The sequence below is a fragment of the Schistocerca piceifrons genome, chromosome 3 (genome assembly GCF_021461385.2).
Source record: "Schistocerca piceifrons isolate TAMUIC-IGC-003096 chromosome 3, iqSchPice1.1, whole genome shotgun sequence".
In the NCBI taxonomy this organism is placed as follows: Eukaryota; Metazoa; Arthropoda; class Insecta; order Orthoptera; family Acrididae; genus Schistocerca; species Schistocerca piceifrons.
This window is the reverse complement of record NC_060140.1, coordinates 535,372,264-535,392,740: the sequence shown is the minus strand read 5'-3', so window position 1 is coordinate 535,392,740 and position 20,477 is coordinate 535,372,264. Positions and strand designations below refer to the sequence as shown.

General features: G+C 41.2%; 1 protein-coding gene across 1 annotated transcript in view; it reads left to right on the top strand.

Annotated features, from left to right (window-relative positions):
- The window catches only part of LOC124789415 (juvenile hormone esterase-like), a 120,900-nt gene that overhangs the window by 89,419 nt on the left and 11,004 nt on the right, over positions 1 to 20,477 (top strand). The window contains exons 6-8 of the mRNA XM_047256760.1: positions 5,293 to 5,443; positions 12,620 to 12,801; positions 19,201 to 19,330. Coding sequence (XP_047112716.1) covers positions 5,293 to 5,443; positions 12,620 to 12,801; positions 19,201 to 19,330 — 463 coding nt within the window. The remainder of the gene's footprint in view (positions 1 to 5,292; positions 5,444 to 12,619; positions 12,802 to 19,200; positions 19,331 to 20,477) is intronic.

Sequence of the window (20,477 nt, the reverse complement as noted above, 5' to 3'; positions counted from 1 at the left end):
CCGATACCGTCTTGACCTTGATGATTTCCACCTCAATTCTACCACCAGTTTCGGTTACCTTTTTTGCTACGTTTCTCGCCACGTCTTTCACAATAATTAGCTGTGTGCTGAGCTAGCTACAGTTCTTCGCGTTCCCGTCGCAGCTGCTTCAGCCTGCAGGATTCTTAGTTTACGATTGCGACTCCATTTCTCGTATGTTTCGATCCGTTGATTCCATCAGTGACGAATTCATCTTGCACAGTTTTTACTTGTCTCATTTCAGCTTGGTTTTCCTCTCTCTTTCTGTATTTCTTCCAAGTAGGACGAGTTCTCCTCTATCTTCCCCATTATTGTTGGTAAGATATTCTAAACGCAATTGGCCTTCAGTTCTGCATTAAGTGCCTGTTCTGCCTTATTATCTTCCACATCTACTGTTACGTTTGCTAGACAAGTCGCTGTTATGTTTGTTCTTGACGTTTCTGTGATTTCTGAATCTGTGGCTTTTTTATTTGTGTTCCCAATTTGTGTAACTGAACATTTTCTTCGTTAACCTTTTCGGCTTGTTCCTCCACGACTTTTACTACTTTAGCCTCGTTAGACTGATTCTCACTTTCTGAAATAACGCATTAGTTTAGCCAAAACACACGCGAAAACTACACTTTTACTCAGTCATGTCTAAAGCAAGGATTTTGCATGCAACCCTCTACATCAGTGAAGCTTTGTGCGACACTTTCACTCGTTTCTGCTTGACAACATAACTCGCTGCACTCCATCGTCGAAGTGTTGTGATGTGTCGTACAAATGAATTCGTTTTCTTATCTGCTCTTTGTTGCTGTACGCTGTTTCACATGTACTACACTTCTCCTTCAGGTGTCGGAAACCGTTGTACTTCCTGCACTTGGGACTTACCACGTTGTTGCCTTGCGTAGTGCAATACAGTTCGTTTCCGAGATTACTAAATCCGAAAACTGCGTCGTGTCACGGTTCGCCACTTGTAAGCTCTCATCTCGTAAATGTAGGAGAGATGACCGTGATCCTAGTGGTTGGCTGTCGGACTACGGGTTGAGAGATTTACTTCAGCTACAATTACATGAAACAGTCAACTACTGCTAAAGTGTACCTGGCGTGGTTGTAGTTATTTACTACCACATTAACCATAAAAGCTGGTGACGCTTCTTTGAAATAAAAATTACTTCTTTTAACTTGATTTGTTCATCTTCAAACAATGAAAAACATAACCGTTCGGCATCACATACATTTTGTCCTCTTCGTTTTCGGCCTCTATTTTTCCGCAGTTGCACACATACAAGTTACATAGGTTAACTGACGTCTTCAGCAACTATAATAAAAGTCTTATGATGGCCAGAGGCGTTTCGCTTTATTTTAAAGTATTTTCAGTGGTCAGGTATTTTTGTTGTTTATTCCAGTCTTCTTTGTCTTCCAGCTGAGCATGTGAACATAGCACTTTCACCTTGTGTTTTGTTTTGTAGCAAAACAAACTACACAAATTGGCGAGAAGGCAGTATTACTTCCTAACAAAGAACTGTACATGTGTTAAGTGAAGTGAAAATGCTGTGTGCAAATACTCAACTAATACACGTGCAAGACAAAGAAGACTCAAATAAACAACAAAAAAATCTGACCACTGAAGATGGTTTAAAATAATCTAAACGTATCTCTTCATAATAAGACTTTTGTTTCAGTTGCTACATGACTGCGCACTAGGTCAGGCTTCCTATTTCCGCTCTCCAAATCAGCACACGTTACTGCAGTTTATTATTTAAACATGCAAATGCGCTCTTGCAACAAAATGGAACTGGACGAATGGACGTTGTAGTGGATCTACTGCCAGGAACAATGCTGTCAAAAATTTGGATCTAACCCAACTGGATTAGCTCCTTTTAAGCATTATATATATATATATATATATATATATATATATATATATATATATATATATATATATATATATTACTATCATTCTGCAGTTTGTCTAATGGGCCAATAAGAATACAAAAAGGTTGACCTGTGCATGACTATACCTTCCAGACAATCAGGACTGAACTAAGGTTGTAAACTATGCTTTGTTTGTCTATAGTTTTCATTATTTGCCTGTAAAGTACGTGTAAATCTGTATTATAAATCCGGTTCCATTGCTGTGTTTCAGTACTGATAATTTATCATAAGTGAATTACGTTTTATAATCACGAGGCTGAAACTTGAGGTGAGCATGCTGTATAAGGCTGTAGGTTTAAAGGAATATTTGGTGTGGAGGGAATCAATACCACACATAGAAGCACTCAACTAAAGAGGAGGGTGACTGACAGTTGTACATAATGGAACTGGGAGAATACTGTACTAAAAAGAGAGGGGATGACAGGCGAAGGATAGACGATCTTAACAAAGACGATGCAGCTATTATACGTAACTACTATACTGTATAAAAGCTGGAGGAAAGATAATTTTTCTCAATGTAAAGTGACAGAACATGTAGTTGAAATTCTGTATTGAGATCGGTAATACTTAACAGAACCAATGAGATGAGCAGACTTTAAACATTCTCTATTAAAGCTTTCAAGGGTAAAGCCTGCAATTCGTCGACTGGCGTAATTTTCTGTATGCCCAATGTTTTAATTATATACCTATAAACCGGGAGGAGATTGTTAACAAAGCTGATACATGTATTACACTGAAATATTATACACGTATATGACAGCAGCTTCCGCATCGTAGAAAGAGGATTGTTCGGCTACTCGGTGGATTGTTGTTGGTTGGTTGGTTGTTTTGAGGAAGGAGACCAGACAGCGAGGTCATCGGTCTCAGCGGATTAGGGAAGGACGGGGAAGGAAGTCGGCCGTGCCCTTAGAAAGGAACCATCCCGGCATTTGCCTGGAGCGATTTAGGGAAATCACGGAAAACCTAAATCAGGATGGCCGGACGCAGGATTGAACCGTCGTCCTCCCGAATGCGAGTCCAGTGTCTAACCACTGCGCCACCTCGCTCGGTGGAATGTTGTTGTCCAGCATTGAATGGACTGGTAATTTGTTGTACTGTGGCCTGCTTATCCATTGTTAAAATCCACACTTGTCAATGGCGACATTTGTCAGCAGCACATTGTTCCGACGATAGCCTCTCGTCGCAGCAGCATGTGTCGAACCTCACGTTTGCACAGTCTCTTAGATATCATGTCCCACACCGTGCCTACCCAACATTTCCCTGCCATCAAATGCGCTGATGTCATGTGTGACCCCCATTCTACACACGTTTATCAGGCAGACAGTAAATAAATATGCTGTTTAAACTGGCCTTTTATTAGGGAAGACGGAGATCCAATCTCCATCCTGTCATCCTCATTTAGGTTTTCCAGAGTTTCTTTAAATTCAGACAGATTTCAAAACGGTTCCTAACATAAGGCCACGAACAGCTACTTGTCCCACACTTGCCAAACTGAAGTGTGAGAATCTAAACACCTGTATGTATGAATTACGTTTTTCTTTCTGGTTATAATGTAATAGTATGACATGTTCAGTATCGATGGAAGAGTGATCCAAGGTAAATTCAATAAAATTACTACTACTGTTATTATCACTATTATTACTGCTATTACAAGAAAATTCTTGTGAATGTGTGACTTCATCTACACATTCTTACAGCGAATCACACAATTATATCAAAATCATATCGGCTAAAACAAAACTGTGACATCCACACCCACCTTCGTAGCTAACATAATCCGTGCACGTATTTGGTATACTGGTACTCGATTCAAGACAACAGATTCGAATGCTAATGGTAAGAAAGTTATAATCATAGTTATTTCACTGATAAATGAAGTACATGTGACAAATAAACTTCTTTATTAGCTGATATACTGTTTTTTGAAACCTAAACACCTTTGCGGTGCCGCTTGGAAGTGAGGACACTTCAGATTTTATATGGTGATCCATACACGGCATTGGGTCGCTAAGGTAACAACTACACAAAGATACACTACACAGACATTGTGATCAAACGTATCTAGACACGTATTAATGGACATTAATATGGGGTGTGTCCACGATTCGCTTTTAAGATTGCTTGAATTCTAATAGGGACAATTTCAATGAGATGTCTGTCTGTAGACGGGTGGCACTCCATTTTTCCTATAGAGAGGATAGCAGAGGAAGTATTTATGTTGGACACAGCGGTCGAGAGCGAAGTCGAGGTTCTAACTCAACGCAAAGATGTGCCAGTGGATTCAGGTCTGGACTCTGGGCCGACTTATCTGTTTCAGGAATGTACTGTCCACAAACCACTGCCTCACAGACACTGCTTTGTGACAAGGTACATTGTCATGCTAATATAATCATTCTCAGAACTGTACCTCTACTGCCCACAAAATACGTTCATACCCTTCCACATTTAGCGGTATCTCAAGTGCTCAGCCACACCATAACCACGGAAAACATCCCGAAACTGTTACCTGAGTGACATCCAATAGGTAGACCATGTTCGAAGTCACTGAGTTCTCCTGACCACCTATTCTGCTGTAACTGCTACGTATTTACAATACTTCCCGCCTCCCGTGACCTCTAGTGACCAATGCCATATTACATAGTTGTGTTCGGATACTTTTCATCATAAAGCTTCATTAATCAGCAAAATTTATTAGATAATTTAACTACGAAGTCTTTCGCGACCGATTTCCTTTGTTAAATGTTCTCTGTGCACTTCTTGCCGATATTGTCATTATCACTTAAACAACTGACCGTCGAACAAGTAAGTGAACCACACTGACGTGGCAGTACAGCTACACCTATACGGTTCCGTTACTTGTCAGTTGCTTACCTGACAATGAGAGTGGTGGGTACTCTCGAAATGTTTGACTTTATTACAGAATTAACGTGGCGAGTGTACCAAGAAAATTCACTAGGACATTTATTAGATAGTTATCCTCAAATAATATTCACAGTTTGTGAAGGAAGTGTGCCAACGTGGAATAACAAACCATCCCACTTACGGACTGGCGCTATCATTGGAATATCGGAGTCAATAAGGCCGTGCGACTTAGCTTTTTTCCTTCTTTTTGCTCATGTCATTTAATACATCTTTACCGAACCGCAACAAAATCGAAGTAAAGTTGTTCATTGTGAGGTTGTAACAGCCCACTTCCCTTTAGAAAGTTAATCTGCCAATGTAAGTTACTTTTTAATAAACATGTTTCAGACGACAAGTTCTTTCCTATAAATAAAACGTATTTCTCGTAACCAATAAGACTTACTTTTATACTGATATTAAAGAATACGTCCTGTTAATGTCTATTTTTTGTTACAGCTGAAGGTCTTATTTAGCTACGGAGTATGGTCACCACACGTCGAACCAAATATCGAAGGCGCCTTCCTCACAGGGTCTTCAGTCCAGACGCTCATCGACGGTCGTTTCCACAGAGTGCCCGTCATGACTGGAGTCACTTCCGGAGAGATTGGTTCGTACTTCAATCTTACAACGGTAATCTACATTACTTCAATGTGAGACAACTGCACAGGTTATTGCATCGGTTTCTCTACTAGTATCTAGCAACTTAAACGACGGTCATTCACTCACCTCTCCTATCTGAATTATTGAGCAATGGATTGTGTGCTGCAGCATAACTGCTTTTACATGTTGCGGATCTAACGCTTATATGTTGTTGGAGAATTAATTGTGCGCCTATAACGGTCCCTGGCATTCAGTGTCTGAAAGAAAACCAAGTCTGGTAGTGTTGCCAAGGAACTATCGGCCGTCTTGAATTAACGAGCTATTGCTTTCCGGACTTTACGCTGTTAGGTATTTAATCTCAGTGAACCCTGTGGCAATGGATGCAATGAGTGGGTAGTTTACTAAATACGTATTCTTGGACTCAGCCGAAAAACATATACGGGAGCTGACTCAGGAGAACGAAGCTGACTCAGTGATAGCCTACTTACTACATAAAGGACACTTCGGAAAGCTTTAGCCGATTCCGCAAGACTATACCCTCTACACCGAATGAAGATAGAAACTTGGGGCGAAACTAGAAATTTCCGTCGGCGCCAGGTGTAAACGGCCGGTCCATGTTGTTCCCATTGCTGTTTGCTCTGGTGCAGTTAGCGTCTTCATTAAACAATGTGCGACCATTCAGGGTTGCGAAAACATGAAAAAAAGCCGTCTTGCGCCATCTGTTTCAACAGCTGCAATTCAGCCAGATACATGCTGCGCGTTTTTGTTTACAGTGCAGCCTCAACGATGGATCAACGACTTCAGATGACCTACGATTTCGCTAAGCTGCAGTAGTAAATGCAGTAACAGTAAACCTTGTAAAGTAACCTAAATTTAGGTTCAAAATTATTCAAAGTTTTTAAAAAATAGAATTATGTGAGAAAGTTCTGATACCAACAGTATTCTCATATCGGGAGAAGCCACGATCTCTGCGAAACGTCATCAAGCAACATACCTTAATGAAGATATGTAATGCAATAAATGTTAATAGATTTAAGTTGATCATTAATCCTCATTTTGTAAAAGAAACTGACGGATGTTATCTCAGGATTAATAGTTTTCGATCAGTAAGATAATGTAGATGTAGTTACGAAGGGGATCCGCTATGGGTTTTCCTTTTGGCAAACAAGCTTACCATGGGACGCCGAGCCGTGTGCACGAGGTAAAAAAACACAGATGCGTAGGCCAGCTTGGTAGGCAAAGGATGCTGACGCCCGTCTAGTTCCGTCCTAACTTGAATAATGTTGAGAATTTAAAATTAGTGCGGCCAGCCATAATATCGAAAGTGGTAACAGCAGATGACGGGAAAAATCGTCTCTATTACTTGACTTGCGGAGTCCAAGATTTTCCATGCTAAAATTAATGGCAATATTGAGTTACTGAGTATAGCTACCAAGAATACAACGGCGTCTGCGAGCAGAAGGGCTTGTTGTAATAATGGTCACCCAGTCTGAGAGGTGACGACATCAATATTCAGCAACCTCATCTCAATAGCAGCATCTCAACATATACATTCCCAAAGCAAGGCAGTTCTTATATTTGTTAACCTTTTAAATAATCGTCAGAGAGTTCGCATAGTATTTCGAAATATGTGATGCAGTGTCCAAAAATAGTATAATTCAAGTTAATTGCCTTTAAATTATTATTTACCTTAACAAGTATATTGTTTCCACTGTTCAAGTAAATATAAGTGATAAGTTTGTGTCTACAAATGTTTTTCAGAAGTTCACGTTTACGGCAAAAGCTTGCCGTCATAAACAGCGTAAGAATACGATGTTGAAAGCTCCCTTTGAACTTAAGCACTATTAATAATTTTTTGATCATTTTTCTTATTTAAATTTGCTGAGAATATTTACCAGTTAAAGTAAATTTTCTTGACCGAATTTTCTGAAGTAGTTGATAACTCGATAGGTTTTTTAACCACATTGTGCAATAGAGTTTTACATTGGTAGCGAGTGTGCTACAGTTAAATTAAATTTAGTTTATCTATCTTGTGTTTGAGATAGCAGACATACATAAGAGACAGCAAGTTTGCAGTGTGTGACTCGGATTCTGTTAGCTTCCTCCAAGACAGCGAAAGATATTTCACTTAGTACAATCCTATCAATGAATGTGCCAACGAGCTCCCAGGTGCCTTAGCTACTGTTTATCGTAGTTAAATTTAAGCTACAGTTACACAAAATGAAATAGGCCTATTGGGCCACACTGTATCATATGTAGTCTACTCCTGTCATGATGTTTCTCATATTTGTATATGTTTCTTTTGTATTGGTGGCTTACTTCACAGGAAAGGAAGGAAGCTCGTTTCCATTACGTAAAACTACTGCTATTAAACTTGTGTTCGAAGACTTCTCTTCGATGCGTCGATGAACAGTCAGTATTGATCAGGACGTGCCTCATATTCAACGCCTGCATCAGACTAATTGCGTCTTCGCAGAATGTGAAGTTTTTCTGAGTTTTAAAACATGCTCAAATTCTTTATTTTTAGTGTGAAATGTTGTAACTTTCACGGAGCTATATAGATGCTTTCACTGTTGTAACTGCGATGCCATAACCTCTTCCTTATTTTTTTGGAAGTTCTAGATACCTGATGAGATGATTGAGCCCCCCTTGTGTCATTTTGGGATTAGAGGTGGGATCTGCTTTTATATTGAATGTTTGATGGAATATATTAACGTGGCTCTGTATTGAAATAATTAAATCACTACCCACCAAAGTAATGACAAAATAGTATATTCTATTACAAAATTAAAGTGGTATATCAATGAAATCAGTTTATTACACGAATGAATTAAAAACGGTTTATTACACATAACAGGATAAGTTTAACGGTCATTGGCAATAATAAGCTAATGCCATGGCTAACCTAGACAAGGGAAGTGGATTGTGATTCAAATGAATGCATATCAGGATAAAACAATTATATTCATGTAAGTCATAATCCAAAGGCTGAAGGTTACTATGTAAAGATAGAAAACATTACAGAAGGGTATCCGCTTGCATCTGTGGTTGGACCTGAAAGCGTGATGAACCTCTAACTTCGAACAAATCTTCAAACTGGAGACATAAGTTACTGAACATCACTAAAAATGACTCAGCCTTACTTACAGTTCACCTCGCTGTTATGGCTGGATGTCACCAGACCCGTAATTGGAAAGTGTTGGCTGAAGTGGTTGAGAAACCGGTAATTGGCTCCCTATCAACAGCTTGCATTCAACTCAGCCAAATGAGAGCCCCTCACATGGAGAACCCCGCCAGAGGATTTTGTCTATTTAGACGTTGAACTCCGAAGAAGGATCCTTCTGCAGTGCGCTTCCAACAAGGAAGACTCGCTTCTCTGCGTTCTCTCTTGTACAATTTTGTTGGACTGAACGGTAAGTACTGTCAATGAAGACCAGTAAGAAGTTGTTATAAAACATTCTGGTACCCCTTCCTTACTCTCATTTCAGGCAACCAGTTACAACAGGTTAACAAGTTACAAAATTCGTTGTATTTGGTGCTCCAAACCTGTGTCCCTCTCCCTGTCATTATGTGCTGGTCAGTAAAGTGAACCTCTGTAAGCACAGCCATATCCCTTACTCGCACTTATATATTATTTATATTAACCAGTGGTAGCTGTTTTACGCTTCCTTAAACAATCGAGATTTGCAGGACCTGAGCTCAGTGTCTTTGTTTCGCGAATTTCAAAGGTTCCTTGTTCCCATTCCACTATATAAGGTATTATCTTAATGCCCCATGTATTTCGACAAATTCTGACTGCCTGCATTTCTGACCACAATAGCCGCCCTTCCCGGACTCTACCAGAATTGGCATGCACACCTGTCGACACACAGCTCACTCGCAAAAGTTTCTGTTGCCCTGTCCAGCCTGGAAGTACAATTTGCATTGTGACTTCCGTCGCCTGGCACGAGGCTGGCCCCCTTCAATGCACTTTCCAGGCGAACCATCTTGTGTGGTGCCACGCACGGGTGCGAGCAGGCCTTCTGCGAAATTCTGCTGGGCGCTGTTTTAGTGCCAGCTTCATTGCCCTACAGCACGTCCCCTTGTCTATAGCTGAGTCCATCTTGCATTCATATAGACTTATTTTGGTGTACACGCAATTCGACGAAGGAAATTGTAGTCTGCGTAGTTAAGTATTGCTAATCACTGGTATTCATTCATGTTTCATTTTCTAAGGGAGATTAATTTATTCCGATTTGATATGACGTTTCCTTTCAAGTTTTACAAAATGTATGGGACAGTTTGGAAAAAACCGTTTGTGCATCAGAGGTCGATGTTCTTGGATAAAAGTATGCATCTCTGGCAGTTGAGAGCAGGGCATCTCCATGTTCAGTTACGAAAGCACTGCTGTCTTCACGATAGCTCACAGAAGCATTTTCTGAGGACTCAGGAACAGAAAGTTGACTGTCGAGAGGCACAGAGCGAAGAGGGTATACCGTGTTACACAACTGTAGATTTTTTCTTCAAGGAAATTCCTTTATTCATAGTAGGAACATCCCAGAAATAACTGTCAGTTGTATGGTTCGTGGGCTCCCTCTAAATTATCGGAACTCCAAATACCGTATGACGTCCATTTGCATTCGTCTGTACATTCAGTTTGGAGAAACACTTAGTGTAGAATTTATATGGTGCCCATTTTTATCCTGGTTCCCTCTCTTACAGCTAAAATATAAGAAATATGCCTTTTCTCTTGAAGGCGTAATTGAACACTTTCTAGTAGCAAACGTTACTTTGTCACAAATACAGCAGACATTTTGTTCTTGCCTGTAAATGATAGATTGTCAGCTAGAAATAAGTCACTACACAATTATTACGGAAGCGCTTTAAGGCATGTCGAAACAAGATCACTATTTTATTTATCATACGTGCCACAACGCTCTTATCCGGCCACAAAACTACTGAACACGTCATGGAAAAGATCGCAGATGTGCCAGATTATGTGATGAGCTGCTCAGGCAATTCAATCAGTTCCTTATGTATGGGACACTCAAGATACGATTGCTCTGGAGTTCACTGCATTCCATGCCGAGCTATCCGCTATCTTGAGGGCGCTGGAGCAGGTGATATGTGCCATTCCTGCTAAATTCCTCGTCTGTTCCGACTTCCTAAATGCTCTTCAGATCCTGCAACGCTTGTATCCACCTGAAAAAGTAGACCGGTACATTCAGGACCCCTCCTCCGGCTACATATACCTGGGAAGGAAGCACGTGCCAACGAAAGCATGGACGTATCAGTGAAGGAGGCGTCTCCTGTTTCTCGGTTACTTCAGTGTGCCATCCCCCCACATGCTCTCGTCTCGCTGTTGAGGTACAGACAGGGTCATTATGCGTCGATGGGAAGATGAGTGGCTGGAAATGACAGACAAGCTCCGTCCAGTAAAGCCCACGCAGATGGCACGACGTTCTCTTTATTCGTCTTCTCGTAGGCCACATCCCAATGAGGCATGGCTTCTTGCTCCGACGAGAGGACCCTCTTAGGTGTGGTGCTGGTGGCTACAGATCACGATGCGCCACATTTTATTTAACATTGTTATACTTTACGATCAGCGGGCAGCGGCAAATTTGCTCACAGATCTGCCCTCTATTTTAACTAACGTTCCAACGAACGTGGTGAGAGTTCTAAGGTTTTCTGATTTGACCAAATTGTTTCCAAAAATTTTAGGGAGATGTTTCTAATACACTACTGGCCATTAAAATTGCTACACCACGAACATGACGTGCTACAGACGTGAAATTTAGCCGACAGGAAGAAGATGTTGTGATACGCAAATGATTAGCTTTTCAAAGCATTCACACCAGGTTGGCGCCGGTGGCGACACCTACAGCGTGCCGACATGAGGAAAGTTTCCACCGATTTCTCATACACAGACAGCAGTTGACCGGCGTTGCCTGGTGAAACGTTGTTGTGATGCCTCGTGTAAGGAGGGGAAATGCGTACCATCACGTTTCCGACTTTGATAAAGGTCGAACTGTAGCCTATCGCGGTTGCGGTTTATCGTATCGCCATATTGCTGCTCGTGTTGGTCGAGATCCAATGACTGTTAGCAGAATATGGAATTGGTGGGTTCAGAAGGGTAATATGGAACGCCGTACTGGATCCCAACGGCCTCCTATCACTAGCAGTCGCATGGCTATAACGGATCGTGCAGCCATGTCTCGATCCCTGAGTCAACAGATGGGGACGTTTGCAAGACAACAATCATCTGCACCAACAGTTCGACGACGTTTGCAGCAGCGTGGACTATCAGCTCGGAGACCATGGCTGCGATTACCCTTGACGCTGCATCACAGACAGGAGCGCCTGCGACGGTGTACTCAACGACGAACCTGGTTGCACTAATGGCAAAACGTCATTTTTTCGGATGAATCCAGGTTCTGTTTACAGCATCATGATGGTCGCATCCGTGTTTGGCGACATCACGGTGAACGCACATTGGAAGCGTGTATTCGTCATCGGCATACTGGCGTATCACCTGGCTTGATGGTATGGGGCGCCATTGGTTACACGTCTCGGTCACCTCCTGTTCGCATTGACGGCACTTTGAACAGTGGACGTTACATTTCAGATGTGTTACGACCCGTGGCTCTACCCTTCATTCGATCCCTGTGGAACCCTACTTATCAGCAGGATAATGCACGACCGCATGTTGCAGGTCCTGCACGGGCCTTTCTGGATACAGAAAATGTTCGACTGCTGCCTGGCCAGACTACATCCCTGTCTTACCCGCTTTTCAATTCGAGCGTTTCGTTCTATGTCTTCCACTCTTATTTTTCCTTCTTGGCACTTGTACTTATTGTGTATTACCCTTCTTTCCTTACGGCGTACCTCTATTTTTCCCAGAATTTCAAACATCTGTCACCTTTGCCTATCGAGGAACGCTTTTTCCAGGCCGAAAAATCCTGTGAACGTTCTTCATTTTTCCTTATTCTTTCTTCCATTGTCAACAGCAACGGCAGAATTGCTTCTCTCGTGCCTTTACCTCTCCTAAAGCCAAACTGATCGTCATCTAAAATATCCTCAATTTTCCTTTCCATTCTCCTGTATATTGTTCTTCTCAGCTACTTGGATGCATAAGGAGAATTTTAGTATGGTTAAATCTGTACCGCTGTCTTACTGGAAACACTTATCTATCGTTGTCCGACAGGTTTCCAAATACTGAACAACACAGAGAAAATCGAGATACTCAACAGCCAATTCGTGGAGTCGGTAGCACCCTGTTTGCATCTTTCGACTGCAGAGCAGCAACAGGAAGCAGCTCTCAAGCTGAGGGAGTTCTACTTCGGCAACGATGCTATCTCTGCGGACGATGGTGAATCTCTTGTGAACGTAAGTAATCCAAAATCTATTTTCTCAGTTTGTATGGAAGTCTCCCAAGTCGAATACTAGTTCATTGATAAAGGATGCCTTGCCTGCTTTCTACGTAGTGCGTTAAGGTTCCTTCTACAAGTACGCTGTCTCAATTTGTTTGATTTTGTGTAAGGTTCTATTTCTTGAGAGACATTTTAATACCGTGTCCACAAGTTAATGCTAATACTAAACAGTTTTAAAAAGTTATGAGCTGGAACAGTTTTAGAAACAGGCAATTACAATGAATTTCGCGATTGATATCACTCTCCAATTCACATTTCGGTTTTAGCTCGTCGAAAAGCACAACATTCATTCACTTCTGTTTCTGTTTTGAGACGTCACGTAAATTCACGTTGGGTTAATGGGAGGACACTAATGATCTATATACATTCTTCTGCATATAGCTTAAATTTTCAGTTAGCATTCATGGAAGACTAGCTATTTGTCCGTGGCTTCGCTTGCGCACTCATACGTCACATACATTTCACACTTATATACAGGATGGTCAGAACAGCCTGAAAAGGTTGTAAGGGCGTTGCAGGGTAGTTTGTGCAAAGAGATAATCGTCAAGAAAAAAATTCGATATGTTGCTCCATATGCGAGTTAATTAGCATTGAAGTTAGCCAATTAGACGCCCAAATTCAAGGAAAAAAGGAAGGAAGACTGGGCTTAACACCCTGTCGACATCGATGTCATTAGAGACTGAGCATAAGCTCAGTTGCGGATTTATTTCTAACCATGCTTGTTAAAGGAAAGATCGTTTCCGGACGTTTCTGCATGTCACAATCTCATAGTCAACTGCATCCCTTGCAGTAGGAGGGGTATCTGACTCCCACATGTGTATACCAAATTTTGTTCCAGTTGTTTCTGAGTTATGCTTTTATGTCACACCTTTCCGTTCCAAACCCTCAGTCTTCAGGCTGATAGAGGTATCTTGACTTTCACCACGAAGTCTAGCGGATCTGAAACCAGTATCCGTCAGCATCTCTTCTCACTACCACCTCACCTCTGAGCTTGCTTACGGTATATTGCCCCAAAAAATATTTTTATACAGATAATTTTACAAACAATAGGATGTATATACTTTTTTTGCATTTGTTCCAGACGTTCCTGAGTTAATTTTCTATGACATCTATTCACCCTCATATGTACAAGGGTTAGGTGGTTCTTAGCCCTACATAAACTTTCGCAGGCATGTGCACTACAACTCATCAGAGTTTCTTATCGAATGAATGATATCGGAGCGCACGAAAGACGAATAAAGAAACAAACGAGTATTAATATTTATATATCAGATGTGAGTCACGATTTGGATTTTATATAGGAAAACGCATTTCGAAGGATCAGACGTCAAATGAATCGTCCTTTTCTTTAAGATTCGTTCAAAACTGGACTGTTGGTTTCTATCGGGTTCGTTCAAAACTGGAGTGTTGGTTGTCAATCGTGTGTATATTATAGTCATGCACTTTGGTCTTATCAGTCGCATGTGACTCACAAGGGAACGGCCCGATCTGACATGTCGAAACTTGCCCTAAAATTTTATATACAGGAAGAATACACCAATAGAAACACACTGTCAAAATGTTGGCTGCTAAGACACATTGCAAGTATTTGTTACAAGTGCGCAACACGGTGGGTAAACTCGTAGATTTGATTGATGGCGCGTTAGTTGGTTGGTTGGTTGATTTGGGGATGGGACCAAACAGCGAGGCCAACGGTCCCTAGGATTAGGGAAGGATGGAGAAGGAAGTAGGCAGTGCCCTTTCAAAGGAACCATACCGGCATTCGCCTGAAGAGATTTAAGGAAATCACGGAAAACCTTATTCAGGACGGCCAGACGCAGGTTTGAATCATCGTCCTCTCAAATGCGAGTCCAGTGTGTTAACCACTGCACCATCACACTCGGTGGACGCAAATGTAATTTGTAAACCGAATTTCAGATTTTGTTGATAGTTTGGCACAATTGTACACAGTTACTATTCACTAGAAATCACAACTCGTTTAAATATTCATAATAATTAGCAGTGGTCGCTAATAGAATCTGTCTTTGAGGAGGTTCCAGAACTTCGCAGTAACGTGGAATCCAATTAATGTTTCCAATCTCGCAAAGATGAAATAGGAAAACCTTTGTGTGCAATCGAAATCGGCTACTTCTCCTGGATATCTACATACTGGTTATTTATTAGTTAATTTCTTGAACATACTCTCGAATGTTGTCGATATTTCGATATATATTGTGGAAAGACGAATATTAGAGAAAACGGGAAATAACTCAGACCATTCTGTTAATTGTAGCCCGAACTATGACTGCTGCGCTAATGAAAGTCCAGAACAAAAATAGACTACCTTCCAAGCCGAAAGTAAGCACTTGCAGTAATAGTTTCCAATGACGAAATAAAGAAGGTAACTTTTTTGTTGAACAGAGCGGGGAGGAAGTGTTTAAACGTAAACAGTTCGCATAGCCAGCAACATTTCGTAAAAACTGAACATGAATTCTATAAATGGAAGAAAGATTTACAAAAACTACGAAATATTCAACAAAATGAAACTCGCAAACGTACGAAAGAAAAACTTTTCGAAAGATTTAGAACTGCTCGTGAGTACCAGTGCACTGTTACAAAGGAGATCTACGAGAGTGGGGGGCTCCGAATCACAGTTGATATGAACATTTTAGGCCAGTTCCACCTTGTTAAACAGAATCAGGAAATTATACAAAAAGTAAGTCCCAAATTACGATTGTTACCTTAAGTAAACATAAAGGAATGTCATGAACAGGTAATACTACAGAAAAATTCGTAGCTGTTTGGAAAACGAAGCTGCTTCTTATCCCCAAAAATGCTGTGTGTAAAGCCAATCAGTCACGTTCCGCACAAGAACTGAGTACAGACAGCACTTCATCATTTCGAGCAGAGGAAAAAGAAAAAAATAATCAGTCGCCTGTGCACTCCATGAATGCTATGATACATTCGTATACAACAATGGCAGTGGTATCGATGGATTGCTGTTTCGCAGTTTTATATCTACCTCCAGAAATATCAAGGTTAATTAGGAGAAAAATGAAAAAAAAGACTGTTTACTTGCAAAAATCTTGTAATACACGTGGAAAAGTCTGAAAAAAACGAGAGAATAATGGTACGTCCGGAACGTCTTACTACCATTTGCAGAAAACATTTCGTTGCTTTTGTTCGACTCTTGTCCTGGACATAATATCACATCGGTCTTTAGACGGATGGTGAAGAGATTCAGTCTCTCAATAAATTAATTTTTCGACATTATAAAGCATTTTTCAGAAAATTTTAAGACAATATAATTTCCGATAGCACTTTGTCATTTCACGTTTATCAGAGGAACAGTATTAAACTTTAGTTTTTTCTGCATTGTCAATTTGCATCATCGCATTTGTCGAATTTGATCAAGTCTGTTTTGTACGCAGCACAATCTGCAGAACAACGGCCATGACGATTTCTTGCCCCATTCCAGCCCTTTATAGTTAAAGCTAGTAATTACTGTGAAGTCTCTGACTGCATTCATGTTTTTTCAGGGGTGCCTAGTGTAGGAAAATGTTTGTTTTGTCATCCAATAGACAGTCACATTTTTGCGAAGATTACAGGGAATAAGAAAGAAAGCGTTTCATCGTCAGTAAGAGATAAATTATTCAAAAATTATAATAAGAACTGTGCTACAGGAACAGTTATAAAATAATTAACGTCAACAAATTGAAGTCCCTCAAGACGTCTGCAATTTTACGTTATACACTGCCTCGGTCTTCTTTCCGTTCTCCAACAGTCCAGCTGTCGATATGAACTGCAAGTTATACAAAAAATTAGCGATTAGAGGCATGTTCGGTGTGGTTTAAATGCGTCGATTTGCGACTTGCGTGCTTGCACTTTGAACTTCGCACTACAAGGCGCTACGTTCACATGTCACGGCTGCCTCTGCTTATTCGCCGATCGCGCGCTGGGTAGGAAGGGTCGTACAAATCGCCATTGTAAATGGTTCTTCGTGAGACAAAAGTGAGTATCTTTAACGTTTCTTAAATACTTGTAGCTAAAATTTTGACAGTGCATTTCTTTCAGTGTACTCTTTCTGTGTGAAATATTTCTTGGTAACTTTCGACATGTTGCATTGGACCACTCCTCTGTCAGTGTTCCTCATACTAGTCGCTCCAACAACATTTCCATAAACGCTGCTTCCCGAGCGGGACGGCTTGCCGATCGCCGGCACGAATCCGCCCGGCGGATTAGTGTCAAAGTCCGGTGTGCCGGCCAGCCTGTGGATGGTTTTTAAGACGGTTTTCCATCTGCCTCGGCGAATGCGGGCCGGTTCCCCTTACGCCGCCTCAGTTACACTATGTCGGCGATTCGGCGATTGCTGCGCGAACGCTATCTCCACGTACACGTACACGTACACCATAATTACTCTACCACGCATGCCACGCAATCATTTGGGGTTACACACATCTGTTATTCCCGTGGGGGGTACTGAGGGCCGAAGGGCCGAACCACACAATAACCCTGGCTTCGGCGTGGGACGGCGATGGGGTGGGTGGACTACTGTGACCTGCTGTGGGTTTGTGAACAACTGAGGGCTATGGAGGAACGAAGTATCTTCGTCGTTTCTAGGTTCCCGGTTTAATACACAATACACACAATCTTTGAAACGTACTACACAGTACACAGTGTTTCTACAATTTACTACCTCTCTTCACTTTTTCAGCATTTATCCGTTGCCTGGATATTTCTTGAACAAATTTATTGTTACAGCATCATGATTTCTAACTCAAGTCTCAGTACAAACAGAGCTGACGACGTGTCAGGTCTGCTATGTAAACCTCCGGTTAATACCAAAATGCAGACATCAAACTTTTTTTTCTGGACAGTATCTCAAGCTTCGAAATTTAGTTTAGACTTCGTCGAACTTAAGTTACACAAATAGTAAAATAATTTTGGTTGTTATTGGTAAGTATAGTTAGGGACGAGACAGGAATTGGGAAGAATGAAAAAAGATAATACTGCAACGGATTTGAGACAGTGAAATAAACACAATCCTCTAAAATTGCAAAAACTTACCTTCCGAACAGACCAAGATACACTAACCTACATGTGAAGATTCGAATTAACGTGCTGTGCGTAAACGGTCACTTAGGCCACCATTAACCATGTCCAGCATAGTTATACATTTGGATACTAGCCAAATGAAGTTAAATAGGAAACTAAAATAAAAAATACAGAAACAGAGACTCAATAGTATGAAGTGTTAGTCTAAGGAAGAATTCTTTAGAAAGAATTTCAGTCTGGTCTCAGTGGTTTTCATACCACGGGAAATACTTCAAAGACTTTTCAGAGAGTGTCAAATTCCAAAGATAATATTATGGCCAATGAGCTAAATGAGAGAACTATTGTTCAGTACCTTCTTTTGCCGAACATGTTCGCAGCTTTAATATATCAAAGAGAATAAAGAAAAGTTATAAAATTATTGCTTGACAGTTATGTTCCGAAACAGTAAACCACTCGTGACGGAATTCAAATTTTGTCTGTTACTGAAGAAAAGAATTGGGAAAATAGATCTGAATGTTATTTAGAAGAACCCTTGACAGTGAAACTGCAATTTGTTTGCGTTATAGTACCGTGTGAGAATACAATACAAGGAGAGGTCTTAAACACAAGGTTCATAAAATTTAAATATCAATAATGAATGTAAAAAAGGAAGTTAAGCTTAACATAAAAAAAAGAAACAGTTGTGTGTAGTAATCTCCTTTAGAGGATACGACTTTAAAGGCCTACACACAGAATGTTTGACACTGGAAGCTGCACTGATATAATTGTTTATAATTAAAGTTGTGTGGAAAACAGTATGTTTAGATTAATGCGGCGATGAAAAAAATGGAAAAGGTACCGGGTGATCAAAAAGTCAGTTTTCAAATTTATACTGACTTTTTGATCACTTGGTACATCTATCACTGGAGAAACATGTATTGACTGAGTAAAAAGGTAATGTAGGAAATAATTATTGAAGTCAGTTGTTGAATAAATGTTTGATGGATAAACTTGACACGAGGTGGAGTCTGTTAGTGGCAAATAAATTTATTTATTTACGTTTTGGAAGAGCAAACCGATGATCGTTACCTAAGAAGGTGTACAGGAAGCTGTTACAGAACAGATCAAGTTGATAAATTGTACCGAAAAAATAGAACTGCATAATTTCCCAAAAAAAGGACCGTACTTTATAAAAGAAATTTTTTCTTACTTTTTTGATTCATATAATGGTTGGTACAGTCATCTTTGAAACTAGTGTGATACATCACAGGTCGATCCATATATTATAAGACTACAGCAGCATCAGTAACAATCAACAGCCAAGTCACATTTTTTCTTATAGTTCGACAACGACATGAGGTCTTTCGAGCCAACAGACACGCTGGTGAGGACAGTGGCCGAGCTGAGTGACACACCAGTGTTCTATTATGTATTCGACTACCGCGGGGATATCGTCGAATCTACGCAGTGGGGTGAGTACAAAGAAAATAACGCACTTAACATAAACGTATCTCTTTGCTGCGAACGCAATGTCATAGAATTAATGTTTGCTAAAAGTGAGAGCAGTCGCACTCATCTTTAAATTCCGTCCAAAAGCTAATAGCAGTTTTCTTACGTAGTATAACGGCGCCGCAGAGTGACAGTAAACACCAACACCATTACCAGCCAGGATGGCCACTTTTGCCCCTGAGTGGCTTGTGTAGGATCTGTGAGTAGCGGTCTTTCACTACCGCACCGAGAGCGGAGTGAGAAACGCTCACTCAGTAACAATATTGTTTATTAAGCGCGTTCCATACGATTAATCGATGTTGGCGCCAAGGAATCAGGCGGCGTGCTGCCTCAGCATGAAATGACTGACAGTGTGAGTGACCTTGCTGACGCTGGACATCTGTTTGTTTTGTAGCGGTGTAGAGAGACAGCATGCGGGATAGACAGGGCCTAGCAGATGCTCCATGATGTACCCAAGGCCGCTGCAGTCGGCCAGACTATCAGATGACGACACTCAGGGAAACGCCTCCTGTCAGTGGCATCAGTTTGACGTCCGAAGTCTCGCTGGCAGCCCGAAGACCATCGACTTTGCATAGTTCATTACAGTTCTCAGTGAGATCTTAGGGGCTTCGCCAAACGTTGGACTGAGGACTCCTGTGAGGATTATCATGACGATGGTGCAATTCGAAAGTCCAAACACAAGTGCTGCTAATGGCTGAGCGGTAGGGGCACATGTATGCGGCGGTCCTGGGTGTGCTGTGACAGGAGTCTGCTTCCCATCACGTAGATGCCAACTGAGGAAAAGCGGCGTCCTGCCACGGTATAGTGTAACCCAGGCCACAGCCGCGGTAGACTGCTGTGTTCCAGAGTGCTCCTCCAATACTGCTTTAGCACCCAGCTCCAGCATTTCGTCAGTGGCGATCACGCACATCCCTTGGTTGGTTGCAACGTCCAGCCTGCGGCTGATGCCGCGACAATATTCCGAAGTCGACATATTACTATTCAGTAGGGAATACACATTAACGGTCGTGTTGATTTATTTAGTCGCACACGAAGGAACAATACTGAACAGCCGGAATATTGTGATCATCTACCTAATAGCCGGCATGCCCACCTTTGGCACACATAACA